This window comes from Notechis scutatus, chromosome 1 (genome assembly GCF_049901735.1).
Source record: "Notechis scutatus isolate UNSWTSFEM ecotype Mainland chromosome 1, rNotScu1.2, whole genome shotgun sequence".
Classification (NCBI taxonomy): domain Eukaryota; kingdom Metazoa; phylum Chordata; class Lepidosauria; order Squamata; family Elapidae; genus Notechis; species Notechis scutatus.
Window position 1 is genome coordinate 12,069,614 of NC_142009.1, and position 18,334 is coordinate 12,087,947.

The following is an 18,334-nucleotide window of genomic DNA, read 5'->3' on the forward strand; positions in this document are numbered from 1 at the left end:
CCCAGAATACCTTGCTGGCTGGGGTATTCTGGGAATTGAAGTCCACGTGCCTTAAAGTTGTCCAGCTTGAAAAACATAGACTTGCTGAAGAACAGAGAAGCTGCAGGAAGTTCCTACTTGGTGAATACAGTGAGGATGCTGCTCCAAGGAGCAATTATTTTGGTTCTGCTCTCTTTTCTCTTTGCTACTGCAGCTTCCAAGCAATGAAGGCTGCAAAGAAATCCACGCCCGTTTCCCTTTGGAGAGGCTGTGGACAGCAGCTCCCTGACCAGAATGTAAATTGTTTGAGCTGGATGCAAGAGGTAGAGGGGCAGGATTGGCATAACTGCCTGTTCTTCTGCCTATTCCTCCTCTGCAGCTTCCCCAACAGGTTACATATTGCAGCAGCCATTTCCATGGTTACCTGAAGCAGAGGGTTCAGAAAAAGGAGGTCTGCTCTCCTCATTAGAAAACCGTATATTTTCCCCACTGTGGATCAAGGGAAGAGAGAATGGCAAAACAATGAAGGCAGGAGAATTGACAAGCTCGGTGCATTGTTAGAGAAATGCAGCACGGCAATTTCATTAAGACTAGTTGCAATGGGGTCAGCTCAGGGAAAGGAACAGCCAAGGGGTCTGGTGCGGCTCACCTGTGCCAAGGCCAGAAAGACAAAGTGAAAACAAGATACAACATACACACACACACACGCATCCAAGTCCTTTTAGCAACCTCTTCTGAGTCAGAATAGGAATAAACAGATTAACAGAGTTGGAAGGGACCTTGTAGGTCATCTAGTCCATCCACCCACCCCGCCCAAGCAGGAGACCCTACACCATTTCTGACAGATGGCAGTCCAGTCTCTTCTTGAAAGCAAGAGCTTAAAGAGGAATAAGCAATAGCACTTAAGACTTATATGCCGCTTCACAGTGCTTTACAGCCCTCTCTAAGCGGTTTAGAGAGTTTTCACCATGAAGTTTCCGGATGGAATTCAAAGTGCTGGTTTTGACTTAAAATATCCTGTGGCACTTACAGGTCTGCCACACAGAAGCAGCCTCCGAACTCGGCCAATAGGGACTTGCTGCCAACTTCCCTCAGACAGATGGGGCAAAGGGGCAGTCTTGTTTGGTGGCAGCCTCCATATTACGAAACAGCCTCTGGACATTAGGTTGGCACCGGTACTATTGGCTTTCTAGAAATCCTTAAGACAGAATGTTTGAGAGGGCTTTTGGGTGTACACAATCCCCATTGCATTAAGTATTTTTCTTTTCTTTATTTTTTTATGTGTTCACATCCAAGAGTCCTTGTCATCTACTGACTTCTGGTTTCTTGTTAATCTTTCTTCAAGTTAGCAGTATTTTGAAGGGAAGGGAGTGCTGATCATTTAATTGAATACAGAATAACAGATTTGGAAAAGGCCTCAGAGGTCTTCTAGTCCAACCCACTGCTCAAGTAGGAGACCGTACTGTCAACTCATAAAACATTTCTATGGTGTTCCCCATGGCCATAGGTGTCTCAGAGTCAGCTACATCCAGGCAATGCTGGACAATTTAATTCCCAATAAATCCTTTTTAAGTTTTGGAAGTTTGGCTCGAGACTCATGATTTAAATGGGAGTAACTGCCGGAATCCTGACACGTACTATGTCAGACAAGTGACCATCTAGTCTCTTCTTAGAAAACCTCCAGTAATAGAGCACCCACAAGTTCTGGAGGTGAATAACTCCACTGATTAATTGGTCTCACTGAAAGGAAATTTCTCCTTAGTTTTAGGTTGGATCTCTCTTCAACAAGTTTCCAGCCATTACTCCGTGTTCTCCCCTCAGGTGCAATCGAGAGTAGACCCCTCTCTTCTTTGTGGCAGCCCCTCAAGTATTGAAAGACTGCTAGCATGTCACCCCTAGTCCTTCTTTTTGTTAGAATTTTTTACACATCTACTGTAAATCTTTCAGCGATGTGTTAAATCAGGGGGTCCTCAAACTTGGCAACTTAAAGACTTGTGGACTTCAACCCCCAGAATTCCTCAGCCAGCTTTGCAATATCCAACTTCCTTCAGTAGAATATGTTGTATAACCTGATTATGTCTAGCTTTTTTGCTGCAACATTTACCAGCGGTTCATTTTCAGTTTTGCACACCGAATTCCAAAAAAAGACTACAGAGTCAGGAAATGTTGGTCTCACCGTATCATTACAAACTTAAGAGATCAGCAGTCCAGTGCCCTGGTTTCTGCAAAACACACATGGGCTGCCCTACAAAGGTCAAAACCTTTCACACCAAAGAAAAAAAAGGCACATGCTACTTTTTAAAAAGGCAGGGGCATCCAAATTTACCGCCACCCACTCTCCTTTCTAAAACGGAGTAACCGTCAAAGAGAGAGAGGGGGAGTGAATGCACACCTAAAACTTGGGTGTTTTGAAAAAGGTTTAGAATATAATGCTGGGAGGGATCCTTTTGGTGGGCAAGGTCCACAATGAACTTTTTTCTTTTTTTCTTTTTGGCGGGATGAAGTATTGCAGTACAAAGGGAAACAGTGAAAGCTTCCAGGGCTGGGATTTCCCTCTCCCTAAAAAAAATTTAGGAGAGGCTCTGGTTTTTGTTTTTTTAAGTGTTATCGTATCTATTTTGAGATTTGTGTTACTGTTTTTATATGCTTCCTCCATCAATATTGCAGGGTGGCCTTAGTATTATAAGCTATCTCTCTGCCATAATAAATTATCAAGGATTTTCGTTAATCAGGCTGCAAAAGTTAACAAAGTGCAACATATGACTGTCAACATTAAAATAGTTATGCTCCTAAGCCATCTGTAGTTTTAACCGATGCTTATGATCAAAACCTTGTTGCCAATTTCTCTTGGGATACTTTAATCTCGTTCAGGGGCATTCAATGTTAATCCATCAATTCATGGAATAAAGCAGCTGTAGATAATAAGGTGCATTGTTACTGTGCAAGCAGTAGAGGTGAAATATGCTTTGAACATTTTTAAAAATACTTCCCGAACCATACAGATAGTCTTTCTATTTAAAACAATATTGACTTTGGATTTTGGTTTGCAAACAAGGAAATGAGTCCTTTGTTAGCTGTGTGCTTACATCACTCTTGACATAAATTGCCACCCTTGATATTCTGGGACAGCTATTTCGAAGTCTGGATAGTAGTAGTTAAGCTAAGGAAGAGCTTTCCATCTTCCAAGACGACATTCAGAAGGAAAAGAGAAGGCAGAAAGAGGTATGGAATTTGATACAGTTGTGTAATTGCATCATTTCTGTAAATGATGGTAACTGATCCCTTGATTTTTGCCTGCTGTCCCACTTTATCCCAAGGACACAGGAATTGCAAGTTTAGTGTTGGTAGTTTAGCTGGTTATTTATTTATTTATTGTCTCAATGTGTTAGGTTATCAGGTGCAGAACATGTACAGGTTTTGCTTTGCCTGGGTGGTTGGCTTTGGAGTGAGTGATCTTAATTTTAAAGGAGAATATTCGTAGCTCAGGGTTGAAACGAGGGGTCCTTGGTGCTCTCTGAGCTTGGTTGTTTTCTTGCAGACGGTTTTTTTATCCCAAACTAGGTAACGCCATCAGTGCTAGCTAGCACTGATGATGTTACCTAATTTGGTTGGCGAAATGTCTGCAAGGAAAAAACCAAGCTCAGAGAGCACTAAAGACACCTGATCCTAATTATATATTTGTGGGAGAAAGAGTGATCCGGATTTTAGATGGCAAATCTTGAAACTTTTTCCCATTCCTGTGTGTGTTCCTTTGCTCAAGGAGCAAAAGCAGAATCATAGGAATAGGAGGAGAAGCTGGGCTGTAAGAAGAATGTCAGACCAGCAAGCTTCTTTTAAATACGAAGATGTTTTATGCTTAATTCTTGACAAGAAACAGAAGAAGCAAAGGACCACTATATATATATATATATATATATATATACCTGTAAAATCATGTTTTTAGAATGGATTAACAGGGGTTTTTGCTGCTTTTGTTTAATTTGGATTGGGAATCTGCCAACTACTGCAAATTATTCTATTCTGGATCCCCACTTCCATGTAATGCTGGCAAGCAGCAGTATGGAGAATGAGAATGTTAATCTATATCAGTGTTTCTCAACCTTGATGTTTTTAAGATGTGTGGACCAACTCTCAGGATTCTCCAGCGAGAACATTCAGGGGGAGGAAGTCCATACATCTTACAGTTGTCAAGGTTGGGAAACACGGGTCTCAATGGATGAATTTCTGATAGCACAGAAAACAGATTCCAATCCTTAAGAACTGACAAGCAAGGTTCAGTTCTCCAAATATATCTACCATGCTTGATTTCATCACTAGGAACCAAAATTGAATGTATTATTGTCTTTAAAATACTGGAGGGTCACATATGAGGGTCACTATAATCATACACATCTTAGAATGAGCATAGAAAGGGGCATTAGGAAAGCACAGTTCAGTATAATGATCAAATGTGAAAAATATGTGAAAGTATAATGTGCAAAATAATTGTTAAAACATCTGAACTTGCAAACAAAGAAGCATATGGAGAGAGAAATCCGTACATGGACCTGTCTGTCTTATGTTGACTTACAAGAGACAGGGACACTGGAGAGAATGACACGGATTTCTATTGAACATTTCAGTTGTAAACATCTGATGATCTTTCTAAATAGACTGCAGCCTAACATACAACTGTCTCACCAGATGTGCTCTGCAAGAGATCTTTCTCTCATAAGTCATCCAGACACAAATAAAGACACACAAACCAAAAGGGCAAAGCAAGAAACTCCCATTTTCTTAACTTGCATCCTCTCCATACAATTCTCAGGAATTTGTAATGGATCAATCTGACTAAGGGGAAATGCTTTCCACTGCACCAGTACAGTAGAAAGAGTTTTCATTAACTGAATTGAATACTTTATGTGGCCAAGTGTGATTAGACACACAGGGAATTCATCTCTGGAGCAGAAGCTCTCAGTGTACATGCAAAGCAACAGAACAATGACAACCATCATCATCATGATACCAATAAAGAGGGGGGATAAAGAAGATAATTTGTATCATCTTTAATCTGTATCACTGGGAATTTTGGGAGTTGTAATTGTAATCCCAGGAAGTCTGAGAAAAACCAAGGACAATATAATCATCATAGACCGCTTGGCATCTGTTGAGCTAGGAAATAAACAAACAAAAATCCATTTATACCTCACAATATTTAATACAGAAATGGTATTTTTAGGGCTTCCAGGCTCAATAAAGAGCCAATCCACTTCTTGCTGGAAGAGTGAAAAAGGCAACTTCATTGCAATGCAGCTTTTCCTTTACAGGTAGTCCTTGACTTACAACCACAATACAGCCCAAAATTGCTGTTGCTAAGTGAGACATTTGTTAAGTGACTTTTGCCCCATTTCTTGCCCCATTTGTTAAGTGAATCCCTGCAGTGGTTATGTTAGTAATCCGGTTGCTAAATGAATCTGGTTTCCCCATTGTCAGAAAGTCGTAACAAGGGATCACATGACCCCGGGACACTCTAACCATCATAAATAGGAACCAGCTGACAAGCATCTGGATTTTGTTCACATGCTGCGGAAGTTGTAATTGTGAAAAATGGTTATAAGTCACTTTTTTCAATGCTGAATGGTCACTAAATGAACTGTTGTAAGTCGAGGGCTACCTGTATTAGCTGAGCCCTAAATAGCATCAGAAGCTATGGGTGTTAATCCCTTTAGATCATTGGTCGCCAACCAGTGGGCCGGGGACCACTGGTGGTCCGCGAGAAAATTTGGGAGAAATGTCCCCCCCCCCCCAAAGCAATTAATCCAGGCTGTGCGGGAACACAAGGCTGCGCCACCCACATGGCCCATGGGAACACAAGGCTTGCATTGCTTGCACTGCGAACAACACGAGTTAGTGAGGTGGGGGAAGGGCGGAGGGGGGGAACTTGCCCCACTCGTCCCACACGCCTGGCCTGGCCCGGTACCGGGCTGCTTCTTTCTGCTTCTTTCTTCTTCTGCTTTTGGCTGCATGCAAGGAAAGCAGCAGAAGTCTTTCTTTCCCTACCCCCAAAATGAGTCTTTGGGACCCTGCAAGGCCTCCTGCTCCAACAGGCTGCGCTGGCAAAGACTCATTTCTGGCGGAGTTTGGGGGAGGGAAAGAAAGACTTCTGCTGCTTCTGCTGCTTTCCTTGCATGAAGCCAAAAGTCTCTCTCTCTTTCTCCCCCTGAGAACGGAGCAAGAGACTGTATCATGCGATCCCAAATAAAAAATGATCGATCAGTAGAAAACAGGGTGGGGAATTTTCCTGCAGACTTCTTCGGGATTTTCCCAGGGTCTCTGGTCCATGGGATTTAAAATTATGAGTTTAGTGGTCCCTGAGGTCCAAAAGGTTGGCGACCCCTGCTTTAGATTATACCTTTTATTAAGAGCATAAACTGGACATGCACAACTATTAAGCTCTGATTGATGCTGGTCCAAGGATAAATTCAGCTTTTAATCTACAAAATGCCCTCTAGGCCACATTGAAAGAAATCTTGGCTGGCACTCAGAGACATCAGGAAAACGTATAGCATGAACGTATAGCATGAACCTATCCCTGATGTTGGATAACCATTTTGTCTGAAGTGGTGTAGGGCTTCCTGCTTAGGCAGGGGGTTGGACTAGAAGACCTCCAAGGTCCCTTCCAACTCTATTATTCTATACTAACATAGGCAATATCAAGCTCAGGCAAAATCCCATGAATTTGACTTTTGGAAAGGAAATAAGATTGTTGGGCTGGTCATCAGTGGAGAGCAATCCTCCAAAGTCTGAAATGAATGTTCTTTTGTTTTTTGTCTACTGTAGAGGTGCATGATGAAGCCCCAACTGTACTCCATCATTATTCTACTGCTTGCCAGGGTTACCTACATGCAAGACACAAAAAATTCTACCCAAGATGCTACAACTTCTAGCACACAACTGTCTCTGATTCCTAACACCACCTCTGTTGCTAAAACCCCTGAGGAAAGTGTCACATCTACTACCAAAGCTCCCGATGACCACAAAACCTCTGCCCCCGAGAACAACGTCACATCTGTTACCAAAGCCCCCAAGGGCAACACCACCTCTGTTGCCAAAACCTCTCATGAAACCACTAACAAGATCACGGTTCTTTCTGAAGCCCCCAACAGCAAGGCCAGCCTGGCCCCCAACGTGTCACCCAGCCTGGCCCCCAATGTGTCATCACTTCGCACCACCAAAGAATTTACAATGACAACCAGGAGTGACAGCATACCGAGGGCAACTGGGAGTACCAGCATATCGATAGGAAAGGAGACATCGAATCCTACACCTGCTCCCAGCCTGGCCCCCAACGTGTCACCCAGCCTGGCCCCCAACGTGTCATCAGTTCACACCACCAAAGAATTTACAATGACAACCAGGAGTGACGGCATACCGAGGGCAACCGGGAGCACCAGCATATCGATAGGAAAGCAGACATCGAATCCTACACTGGCTGGAAATGCAACCACACAACGGATCAACAAAGTCACTAACACAGTCCGTAAGACAACAAGGCCCACTTCAACCAAATCAACTACTGCTAAAGCCACTGGGAACAGAACCAGCACCTTCCAAGTGCCTTTGTTGTTTGCAATCGTATTGCTTGTCGTTTCTGTACTCTGTTTTTAAGAAAGCATTGTTCTGTTGCACACTGCCATTCTGGGTGAAAGGGGAGGGCTTTTTTTTTTCTTTTTCGCTGTTAATAAATTTTCCATAGTCGGTTCTCTTATAAGTCCTCCAGGGCATTTGGCAATATCTTCTCTCTCACCAGCCTTCAATGGAAAAACTGCCAATTTTCTAACCCAAGGAGTATGCCGTTTTGCTTCAGTTAGGTCAGACTGAGCTATGGCTATGACTCTTTAATCAAAATCACAGCTAATATTATAAACAAGGCAAACACTAACAGCTTAACTGTGCTGCTGGGTATGTAAATGGCTAATCTTTAGCCACTGCTTTTTAGCATATCCACTAGTCTTCCTGTATGTACATAGTCTTCTGTTTCTAAAAGCAAGAGCCAACATCTCTCCACCATTCCCTCCAGTTTGCTTTATTTATATTTGCACTGCAGTAAGTGGAGGAAATGTCTGAATTGGGAAGACTTCCAGCTGTCTCTGAAATCCGTGATTTCTACCATTGTTTGAGAAGCAGCAGAAAAAGTCCTGAAATCAGTTGGGAATATCTCCCTCAATGCCCTCAAAAGCTTTCAACCAACCCAGATTTTATTTGTCAGGTCTACAACAGCTAGGATAGTACTTTGGGTCTACCATAGCTCATGACCACCCCATAATTCGCAACACGCAACCAAGAAGCACTCTCCAAAAAGAGGCAGGTACTCACACCCTCAAGATTCAAAAAAGGTTTGCAATCAAGTCACACCATGAGGAAAGCTGGCCTTTCTTGTTGGAGATCCCTGAAAGGACCTACAAGGACAGACAGTTGAGCAGAATGCAACTGAAAGACACTTCATGGGTCAAGACCAAATGTGTGGAAATCCCTCCAGAGACTCAAATTTTGCTTTGGCAATCAACAAAATTTCCTTCTGACCAAGACTTCTGACTACAGATGTTACCTGCATATATATTTATGTACAGGAGGGTATAATGTGCTTTCTACTGTTGTGTTTATTAAAAGCAAACGGAATTAAGGTACCAATAATGCAAATTAAAATGGCTTCATAAAACTCAGACATCATCATGGCAACAACCAATAGTTTTTTCCAAACGTTTGTTTTCTACCGCTCTTGAGATTCCAAAGCGCTGCCCACCCATGAATTATGGATAAACATTGCCTTTTTAAAAAAACGTTCATATGAGGAGAATGGGGAGGGAGGGCTCGATGGCTTAGTGGGTAAAGACTCTGAATTTGTCAGTTGGAATGCTGACATCCCGGTTTGAGACCTGAGCGCTGTAAGACAGGGTGAGCTCCCATTCCTTGCCCCAGCTCCTGCCCACCTAGTTGCTCAAAAACACACAAATGTGAATAGATAAATAGGTACCACTTTAGTGGGAGAATAACAGCATTCCATGCGCCTCGGCGTAAATGCCGGTCACATGACCATGGAAACATTTTTGGATAAAGCTGGCTCCCCTGGTAAAGAAACGGAGATGAGCAGCGCCTTCTAGAGTTGGACATGACTGGACAGGTGAAACCTTTACCTTTTGGTAGAGAATATTTAATCACTCAGGGACATTGTAGCTGTATTGGGCCATTCCTTTCTCCAAGCAGCCTTACACCTTGCCCCAGGAACACTTTGATTGCAATAACTGCTAGATAATGAATTGGTGGGGTCATTTGTAAGGCACAACCTGTTCTATATGTTTGCTTAGCTAACAAAAAAAAAAAAACCACTTCCCCATTCAGAGGAAACTAATACATCAGTCCTTCATTTGCTGATACCTGATCTGTGCAACATTTAATACTGCATTTTTTTTTCCTATGTTGATTGACTATACTTATTTCCATGTACTCTCAGGCTTTTAATTTTGTGGACACATTGCTTTTTGTGTGTGTGTTTTTTTTTCTTTTGTCCTCCTTTCACAAACATTCTCTGTAGGAAAACCTATAACATCCAAAGTGGCATTAACCATAAACAAATCACAGCTCAAAATCAGAGACAAACCTTTCCCTTCCCTCCCTTTCATTTTTCTGCTAAATAGAGCAATTTACTTGCATGGTTTAGAACATGATTAAATCAGGGTGGAGAAAACACCTAAAACTGGACCTCCCTTCAGCTTCTCCCTAAAGCAGTAAGCCTCTACTTTTACATACCGTTCAACTTTACTAAGAGGACAGCCACTGTTTGAAGTTTATACAAAGTAGAAAACAAACTGTCCTTCCCTAATATAAAATATTCTTCACATTTAGTGAGATTATTCCCTGGGTAATCATTTAACTGCTGTGGTCTTCAAGGAGTGTCCCACACATTTTTCACCACAAAAAAAGATGTATGTTAATAAATAAGGGCAATATGAGTTGAAAACAGAGCAAAGGAACCTGTTTGGTCTGGGTGGGGGAGGAGATACCATGCTAGAAACCAGGAGACTGAGAGTTCTAGTCCCACCTTAAGGATGACAGTCTGTTTGGGGACTTTGGGCCAATCACTCAGCTCAGCTCAAAGGGTTTGCTGCCTTGAGTTGTTTATTAAAAAGGAATAAAGTTGGGATTTAAAAAGATATTTAAAAAGGAAGAGAAATACAACCAAAACAAAATCAAAAACCCATTTTATATCCCTAAAGAGCCAGGTGACAAGAACTCAGTATCTTTTCCTTCATAGATGATTGTGAAGGATAACGAAGAGGCAATGGGGCATGTCTTCAGCCTGGAACTGACAAGGCAAACAGAATCTTAATACAGACAGTCCTCAACTTACAGCAATTCATTTAGTGACCGTTCAAAGTAACAACCGCACTTTAAAAAGGGACTTATGACCTGTTTTCATACTTCCAACCACTGCGGCATCCCTGTGGTCATGTGATCAAAATTCAGACGTTTGACAAATGACTCATATTGATGACGGTTGAAGTATCCCGGGGTCATGTGATCACATTTTGTGATCTTCAGTCAGGCAAAATCAACGGGGAAGCCAGATTCACTTAACAACCATGTTACTAACTTACCGACTGCAGTGAGTCACCGTACAACTGTGACAAGAGAGATGGGAAATTGGGGCAAAATTCACTTAACGAATGTCTCACTTAACAACAGACATTTGGGGCTCAATCGTGGTCATAAATCAAGGACTAACTGCACCAGAGAAATGGGATGGTTCTATTAGTTGCTTCCTTTGCAACTGTTTGAAATCTTAGCACTGGGACAGTCTGGCTCAACACAGATGGAACAATATCAGGGAGGAAATGGCTGTCTGTTAGTCTTGTTTTCTAACATGAGGGACTTCAAAAAATGTGATGGCTTGCTTGCCAGTTCTAAACCATGCCAAAACCAAAACTTTTCAAATTCTTTTGACTTCCTTGGTGATTCAGTGCAAATGTATCTTTAAATAGAAATGCTTTGTAAGCTTTCTCCTCCTCAGAGGGTTAACAGAACATACTTTTAACAGTCGCCAAGATAATTCAAGTTCATTGTTCTGTTAAACCATAGGTGTCCAACCTTTTGGCTTACCTGGGCCACACTGAGTGAAGAGGAACTCTCCTGGGCTGTATATAAAATACAGGTAGTCCTCGACTTATGACCACCATTTCTGTTGCTAAGTGAGCAATTCGTTAAGTGAATTTTGCCCTATTTACGACCTTTCTTGCCACAATTGTTAAGAAAATCACTGAAGTTGTCAAGTCAGTGACATAGTTCAGTGAATCTGGCTTCCCTGTTTGATTTTGCTTGTTGGAAGATCTCAAAAGGGGATCATGTGACCCCGGGACACTGCAACCATCATAAATATGAGTCAGTTGACAAGTGTCTAAACTTTGATCGCTTGACTATAGGGATGCTGCAACGGTCGTAAGTGTAAAAAACAGTCATAACTCACTTTTTTCAGTGCCGTTGTAACTTTGAACAGTCATTAAATGAACTGTTGTAAGTCATGGACTATCTGTATTATCATATAGCTAATGTACGTAAATAACAAACATCCTCTATTTATCTTGTGGGGCTGCATTACTAGCCGTCCAGGGCTGCATGCAGCCCGCACACAACAGGTTGGACATGCCTGTGTTAAACAAATAATAATAAAATGTGTTTTCCCTCACTCTCCTAGGGAACCAAAACATCTGACTTACAGGCTTCAAACAGAAAGTGGTGCTTAACAGATTGTCCTGGAAAGCCGCCACCAGAGGCTCCATTTTATCAGAACTCAGTCCAACTCAGGAGACCAAAGCCCGATAACATTTAGGTGACCTGCAGTTGGAAGGATGATGACCAGGGAGCGGGGAAAGCAAGTGCCAGTTTCTGAACAATAGCAGGAAACCTTCAAAACTCAGAGACCGTAACCCTGATAACATTAAACTAAACAATGCTTCCGCCTACGGCGAAGGAAAAAGTGGCACGTAGCCCTTAAGACGGCAAGTGAGCCTCCTGACTGCTGAAATCATGCCCTCCAAAGGATAAGTGCACAACAAAAACAGAACTTGATTGTTACATGCAAGGGACATGTACAGTACAGTACATGTACATGTCAGTAATGTAGATGTACTGGACTTTTACAGTACAGGACTTTTACCAGGTTCAGCAAGAGAGACACACTTTGGGAAGCTTACTAACACAACTATGGCTAAATCAACTCCCCCCCACCCCAAATTCAGCTGCAGCAGAAAATTATATCCTATGACAACGAAGGTTCAGCCTTCATATTACTTTTCATGCTTAGGTTTCAGGTGCATCCTTGAACGATAGGGAAATACATGTTCATTGTCCATAAGGACAACTGTTGTAAAAGAAAGTGAGGGCAGGGTCATTGTTGTTGTTTTTTTACAAAGCCGCAGTTCTTAATTACTGAGCAATAGCAAAAGGACAGAGGCCAACTTTCTGTTGATGCCCAGATTACAACTCTTGGGAGTTCCGAGTGAGCAAAACCAATGGAGCTGGAATTGACTGATTTGGGTAGTACTACTTTTTTTGTCAATCTGTCTATGCTTCTAGACTCTCTTATCTAACTTTTCTCTCTCTCTCTCTCTCTCTCTCCCTCCTTCCTTCCTTCCTCCTTCCCTTCCTCACTTTTCTTTTTTGGTTGCCCTATCTATCTATCTATCTATCTATCTATCTATCTATCTATCCATCCATCCATCCATCCATCCCCATCCCTCCATCTCCATCCATCCATCCATCCATCTACATTTGCTGACTGCTCAATTCCAGGGACAGATTTAACCCAAAAGATGGATTTGAGTAACATTGCTCATTTACAAATCCTAAAAAACAGAAGCCCCCTTTAAACTAAATGCAATCCAATAAACAGGTAGCTACAAAAAGAAGAAAAAGTGCTATAGGAACTAGCAAAAGCAATTCTTTAAAGGAAACACTGAAGGAAGAAATATGAAGAAGTTCTAAACATTAAATCACAAGTTACATGTCATCCTAAATGGAGGGAAGAGCAGGAGCCAACACTAACGAAGGAGCGCACGGTGCACATGCCCCCTCTGGTGGCCACATTGGGAAAGCATCTGTGCTTATTTGTTGAGAAGGACTAACCCTGATTGTGCATTGCATCATTGTAGGCAGTGTAGAAGTAACTTCATTTTCAGCATTTCTGAAAAGTGATTTTGGTAAAGGCTGGAGTCAGATGTTTTGCTCTAGGGCTAGACCATGATTTGCTTTATTCGTGGCTTACTGAATAAGCTATAAACCATAATTTGTTATCTACTATGGCGTATAATGGTTTCTATTAGACAGTTTGAAGTAGTGGTTAAGGTGCTAGTCTAGAAATCAAGAGATTGGGAATTCTAGTCCCACCTTAGGCATGAAAGCCAGAAGAGGAGAAAGAGTGAGTAAACAATTAAATAAGTAAATAAATATACAATGGCATATACATTAGTGCAGTCAAAAACCAACCATCAAATGGCTTATTCATTAAATTTATTCCTCACCCTTATTATTTTTACAAACAATTCAAGATAATGAACATACTCCTCCCGCCACCTATTTGCTCCACAACAACCACCCTGTGAGGTGGATCTGGCCGAGAAAGAATAACTGGCCTAAAGTCACCGAGCTAGTTTTCATGTTTAAGGCAGAACTAGAACTTGGTGTCTCCTATTGACTGGCCTAACCTAAGGCAAGAACAGAGCTCTCAGTCCCTAGGTGTCTAAACTGCAGTGGTGGTTAGGATAATATTGTGGGGCAATTTTGTCAGAAATATGAAGTAAATGCCAGTTTTCAGCAAAATCATTGAAGAACATGGTCATATGACCATGGGACACTGCAAATAGCCATGAATGTGACTCTATTACTGAATTCCTACAGTTTGGTTAAATGACCGCAGAGGAGACCTGACCATCGGAACTTCAAATCCAGGTCATGTTCCCTTTTTCAGGTCAGTAGTAACTTCCTGCAGATAGATAGTCAAAAATCATCTGTACTTCCAAAGAAAGCAACTAGAAAATCTGCCAATTCCTTTTTGCCATACCAGTTGCCTTATCAACCTCCACAAAATTCAAATTTCTTGTGATTTAATTCTGTGGGGAGTCGTTTTCATAATATCAGTATCAACAAAGCAAAGGACTACAAACCTTATCTTTTAATACCATAATATGAATTATATCTATCATTTCACATATAGCATGTCTCAAGTTTCCTTCTTCAGCCACCTGATTAATTTTTCTATTATAGCATTTCAGGAAATGCTTTCTTAAAGGTTGTTTAGATCAGGGCTGGCTTGTTCACACAACACTGAACCTTTTGCTATATCTCTGCAACAAGCTAAAAAGTAAATCATATGATGTCTTAATGCTTACAGCTCAGTTCACACAACACGCTACGGCAATGGCTGCATTTCTACAACATACTGAACACAAATGACCCCATTTTGTCCTAGTTTACAGGTAAGTCCCTCAACTTACAAAAGTTCATTTAGTGACCATTCAAAGTTACAACAGAACTGAAAAAAGTAACTTATGACCATTTTTCACAGTAACCTTTGCAGGATCCCAATGGTCACATTTTCAAAATTTAGATGTTTGGCAACTAGTTCGTTATGATGGTTGCTATGTCCCAGACTCACCTTTCGTGACCTTCTGGCAAGCAAAGTTGATGGGAAAGCCACATTCACTTAACATCTGGGTTACTAGCTTAATAGCTGTGACAAGAAATGTTGTAAAATGGGGCAAAACTCACTTAAGAAATGTCTCACTTAATGATGGAAACTTTGGGCTCAATTGTGGTCGTAAGTCGAAGACCACCTGTATTGTGATTTGTAAATTCAGCCATTGAACATTATCTTTAAAAAAAAAAATTAAAAAAATTGTTGAAGTCTGGTTGCCTAGATGAAAGTGAAACTAAAGGATCCCTGCAAAGATACGAAGTAGAAGAAAGATGGCCTAATCTTCTAGACAGATTTCACCAGCTGCATTGCCATCTGCTTTGGAGACAAATGATGCCATAGCTACTGATGCTTTTGGAAAATAACCACTGTTTCTTTGTTCTCACCATGAAACCACAAATCCAAAAAAAAAACCACTTTGGTGTTCCATTCCTCATTCATCTTATTTTGGGCAAGGGTTAGCCTGCTATTGTAAAGAGCCAACCATTCTAGGAAAGGTTATACATAACCATCATTCCCCTATAGTAACATTGTTACTATTGACACTATTAATCCATGGAATGGTTTGCCTTCACAAGATGGAGTATTCCACATCACCGGAGACGTTAAAGAAGAGATTGGACAGCCATTTGTCGGAATGGGATGGGGAGGTCTCCTGCTTGAGCAAGGGGTGGACTAGATATCCTAGATCCCTTCTAACTCTGCTATTCTGTATCATGTGGGCCCTTTTCAGTTGGATTTCAGGCCAAGATATGAAAGGGAAACAGCACTGGTTGCGTTTTTAGATGACCTCTGGGAAGAGAGGGATGGGGGAAGTGCATCTAGTCGGCCTCCTGCACCACAGCGGGGGAGAGGGGGCCTTTTTTTGCCTTCCCTGGGCTCCGGAGGCTTTCCTCGAGCCTCCAGGAAGGCGAAAATGGCTCCAAAGGCTCTCTGGAAGCCAGAAATTGGGCCCATTTCCGGCCTTCTCGAACTTCTGGGAGGCCCGCATCCAAAACGGGTCGCTTGGGGACTCCTGGGAGGAGCGGGATGGGGAGGCAGCCAGGGGTGGGTTTCAGTTGGCCAAGAAACAGAAACGATACGAATCAGCAAGAAGCTGCTTCTCTTCTCCTCAGCATTCAGCAATTCAGAAATTAACATCAAATCACAACTTTTTGCTTTTTCATAATAATATGAACCAGTCATTTCTGTATAGATCTATCAATCTACTCAGTAAAACCCAAAATCAAAGTTTCATTCTTTGAATGAAAGGGGGGAGAAGAAGGGTCTGCTGTAACTTCAAACAAGCAACCGATCGTTAAGTGAGGGCTACCTGAAAATAAAACTGGTTTTGACACTGATGATAATTTTTCTTTTAAATTATACCACCACCAAAGCAGTTAGGTTTTCCCCTTGCTCCAGATATTATGTGTACCTTTCATCACAAAAAGTACAAGTAGTCCTCAACTTACGACCACAATTGAGGCCAAAATTTCTGCTGCTAAGTAAGACATTTGTTAAGTGAATTTAGCCCCATTTTACGGCCTTTCTTGCCTCAGTGGTTAAGTGACTCACTGCAGTTGATAAGTTAGTAACCCGGTTGTTAAGTGAATCTGGCTTCCCCTTGACTTTGCTTGCCAGAAGGGGATCACATGACCTCGGGACACAGCAATGGTCATAAGTATGAACCAGTTGCCAAGCGGCTGAATTTTGATGACAAGTTCATGGGGATGCTGCAAAGGTCAAAACTGTGAAGAAAGGTCAAAGGTCACTTTTTTGAGTGCTGTTGTAACTCTGAATGGTCACTAAATGAACTTTTTAAAGTCGAGGTCTACCTGTACAATCTAACCCAGTGGTCGCCAACCAGTGGGCCAAGGACCACTGGTGGTCCTCAGAGAAAATTTTGGTGGTCCGCAGAGAAATGTCACCCCCAGAGCAATCCCCCAAAGCAATTAATCCAGGCTACATGGGAACACAAGGCTGTGCCACCCACATGGCCTGCAGGAACACAAGGCTTGTGTCACTTGCATTGCGAACAACACAAGGTAGTGAGGGAAGAGGGGAAAGGGCGGAGGGGGATAACTTGCCCCAGTCGCCTGGCCTAGCCGCCGGGCTGCTTCTTCCTTCTGCTATTGGCTGCACGCAAGGAAAGCAGCAAAAGTCTTTCTCTCCTCCAAGCTCCGCCAGAAATGAGTCTTTGGGACTCTGCAAGGCCTCCTGCTCCAAGAGGCTGCGCTGGCTCGACAAGTCTCATAGAGACTAATTTCTGGCAGAGTTTGGGGGAGAGAAAGAAAGCCTTCTGCTGCTTTCCTTGCATGAATCCAAAAGTGTGTCTCTCTCCCCCTGAGAACGGAGCTGGAGACGGTATCCTGAGATCCCAAATAAAGAATGATCGAGCGGTAGGAAAACGGTGTGGGGAATTTTCCTGCAGACTTTTTGGGGGATTTTCCCAGGGTCTCTGGTCCACGGGATTTAAAATTATGAGTTTGGTGGTCCCTGAGGTCCAAAAGGTTGGCAACCCCTGATCTAACCAGTCCACAGCATGCCAGCAACCAGTCTGCACAAACAAACGAAGCCCCATCTGTGGGATGCAGGCAGCACGCGAAACCACCCCCCCTCTGATCTGCAGAAAAACCTTCCTCCATGGAACCGGTCTGATGCCCCAAAGATTGGGGGCAGCTGATCTAAGGGGCATATGTTGTTGTTTTGAAAGAAACTTACTGCCCCGTCGTAGACATGGAGAATCCCTCAAACAAAATATGCGCTTGGGCAAAACAACCACCAGATAATGGCAAACCTTGTCCCTCACGGCCAATATTACAAACACTTGACGGGGCACTTTTGTGTACAAACATATTGGGAGTCCTCGACTTATGACCACAATCTGGACCAGAATTTTCATTGCTAAGCAAAGCGGTTATTAAGTGAGTTGTGCCCAATTTTTTTTTTGCCAAAAAAAGAAAAAAAGAAAAAGAAAGAATCCTTCCAGTTGTTAAGAGAATCATGTGATTGTTAAGTGAAAACAGCTTCCCCCATTTGACTTTGCTTGTTGGAAGGGGCCAGAAAAGTTGCAAATAGCGATCACATGACCCTGGGATTCTGCAGCCATTCTAAACACAGGATGGTTGACAAGCACCCCAAATTTTGATCATGTGACCCATGGGGATGCTCACAAATACGAAGACCATTTATAAGTCACTTTTTTTCAGTGTCGCTGTAAATTCAAACAGGTTGCTAAATGAATGGCTGTTGAGTCGAGGATTACCATTATGTCCACCTTCTCTGGCTAACCCTTTCAGAGTACGAAGAAAACACCACCAAATGGCAAATCGAACGTCCCTGTTCAAAACGAAACAAAAGCTGGGCCTGCAAATCTCACCAATCCTCAGTAGTCTGGTTTAAGGAGGAAGAGAAAACTGTCTTACCGGCGAGCAATGTAATAGAAGACGGGGTTGCCAGCTTTTGTCGTCCCAGCTTGGTAAAAAATGTTGAGGGTTTTCAAGGCTTTGAACTCTTCTTTCTCGTGGACCTGGTGCCTAAGGACACAAAGATAGGCAGGAAAGCAGCAATTTATCCTGGTTGTGACCGTATCAGACATTCCCTAAATTTTGTGGCTAGTGGATCTATTTGGAATTACAAGTCACTGAAGAT

General features: G+C 42.3%; 1 protein-coding gene and 1 long non-coding RNA gene across 6 annotated transcripts in view; one reads left to right on the forward strand and one right to left on the reverse strand.

Annotated features, from left to right (window-relative positions):
- NF1 (neurofibromin 1) overlaps positions 1-18,334 on the reverse strand; it is a 201,282-nt gene that overhangs the window by 100,915 nt on the left and 82,033 nt on the right. For all 5 annotated transcript variants that reach the window (XM_026680434.2, XM_087957081.1, XM_087957072.1 and 2 more), the window contains one exon: positions 18,109-18,219. In XM_026680434.2, the coding sequence (XP_026536219.1) occupies positions 18,109-18,219 (111 nt within the window). The remainder of the gene's footprint in view (positions 1-18,108; positions 18,220-18,334) is intronic.
- Positions 3,061-8,681, forward strand: LOC113420503 (uncharacterized). Its single transcript, XR_015747902.1, has 2 exons — positions 3,061-3,201; positions 6,799-8,681. It is a non-coding gene; the product is annotated as an uncharacterized LOC113420503 (long non-coding RNA).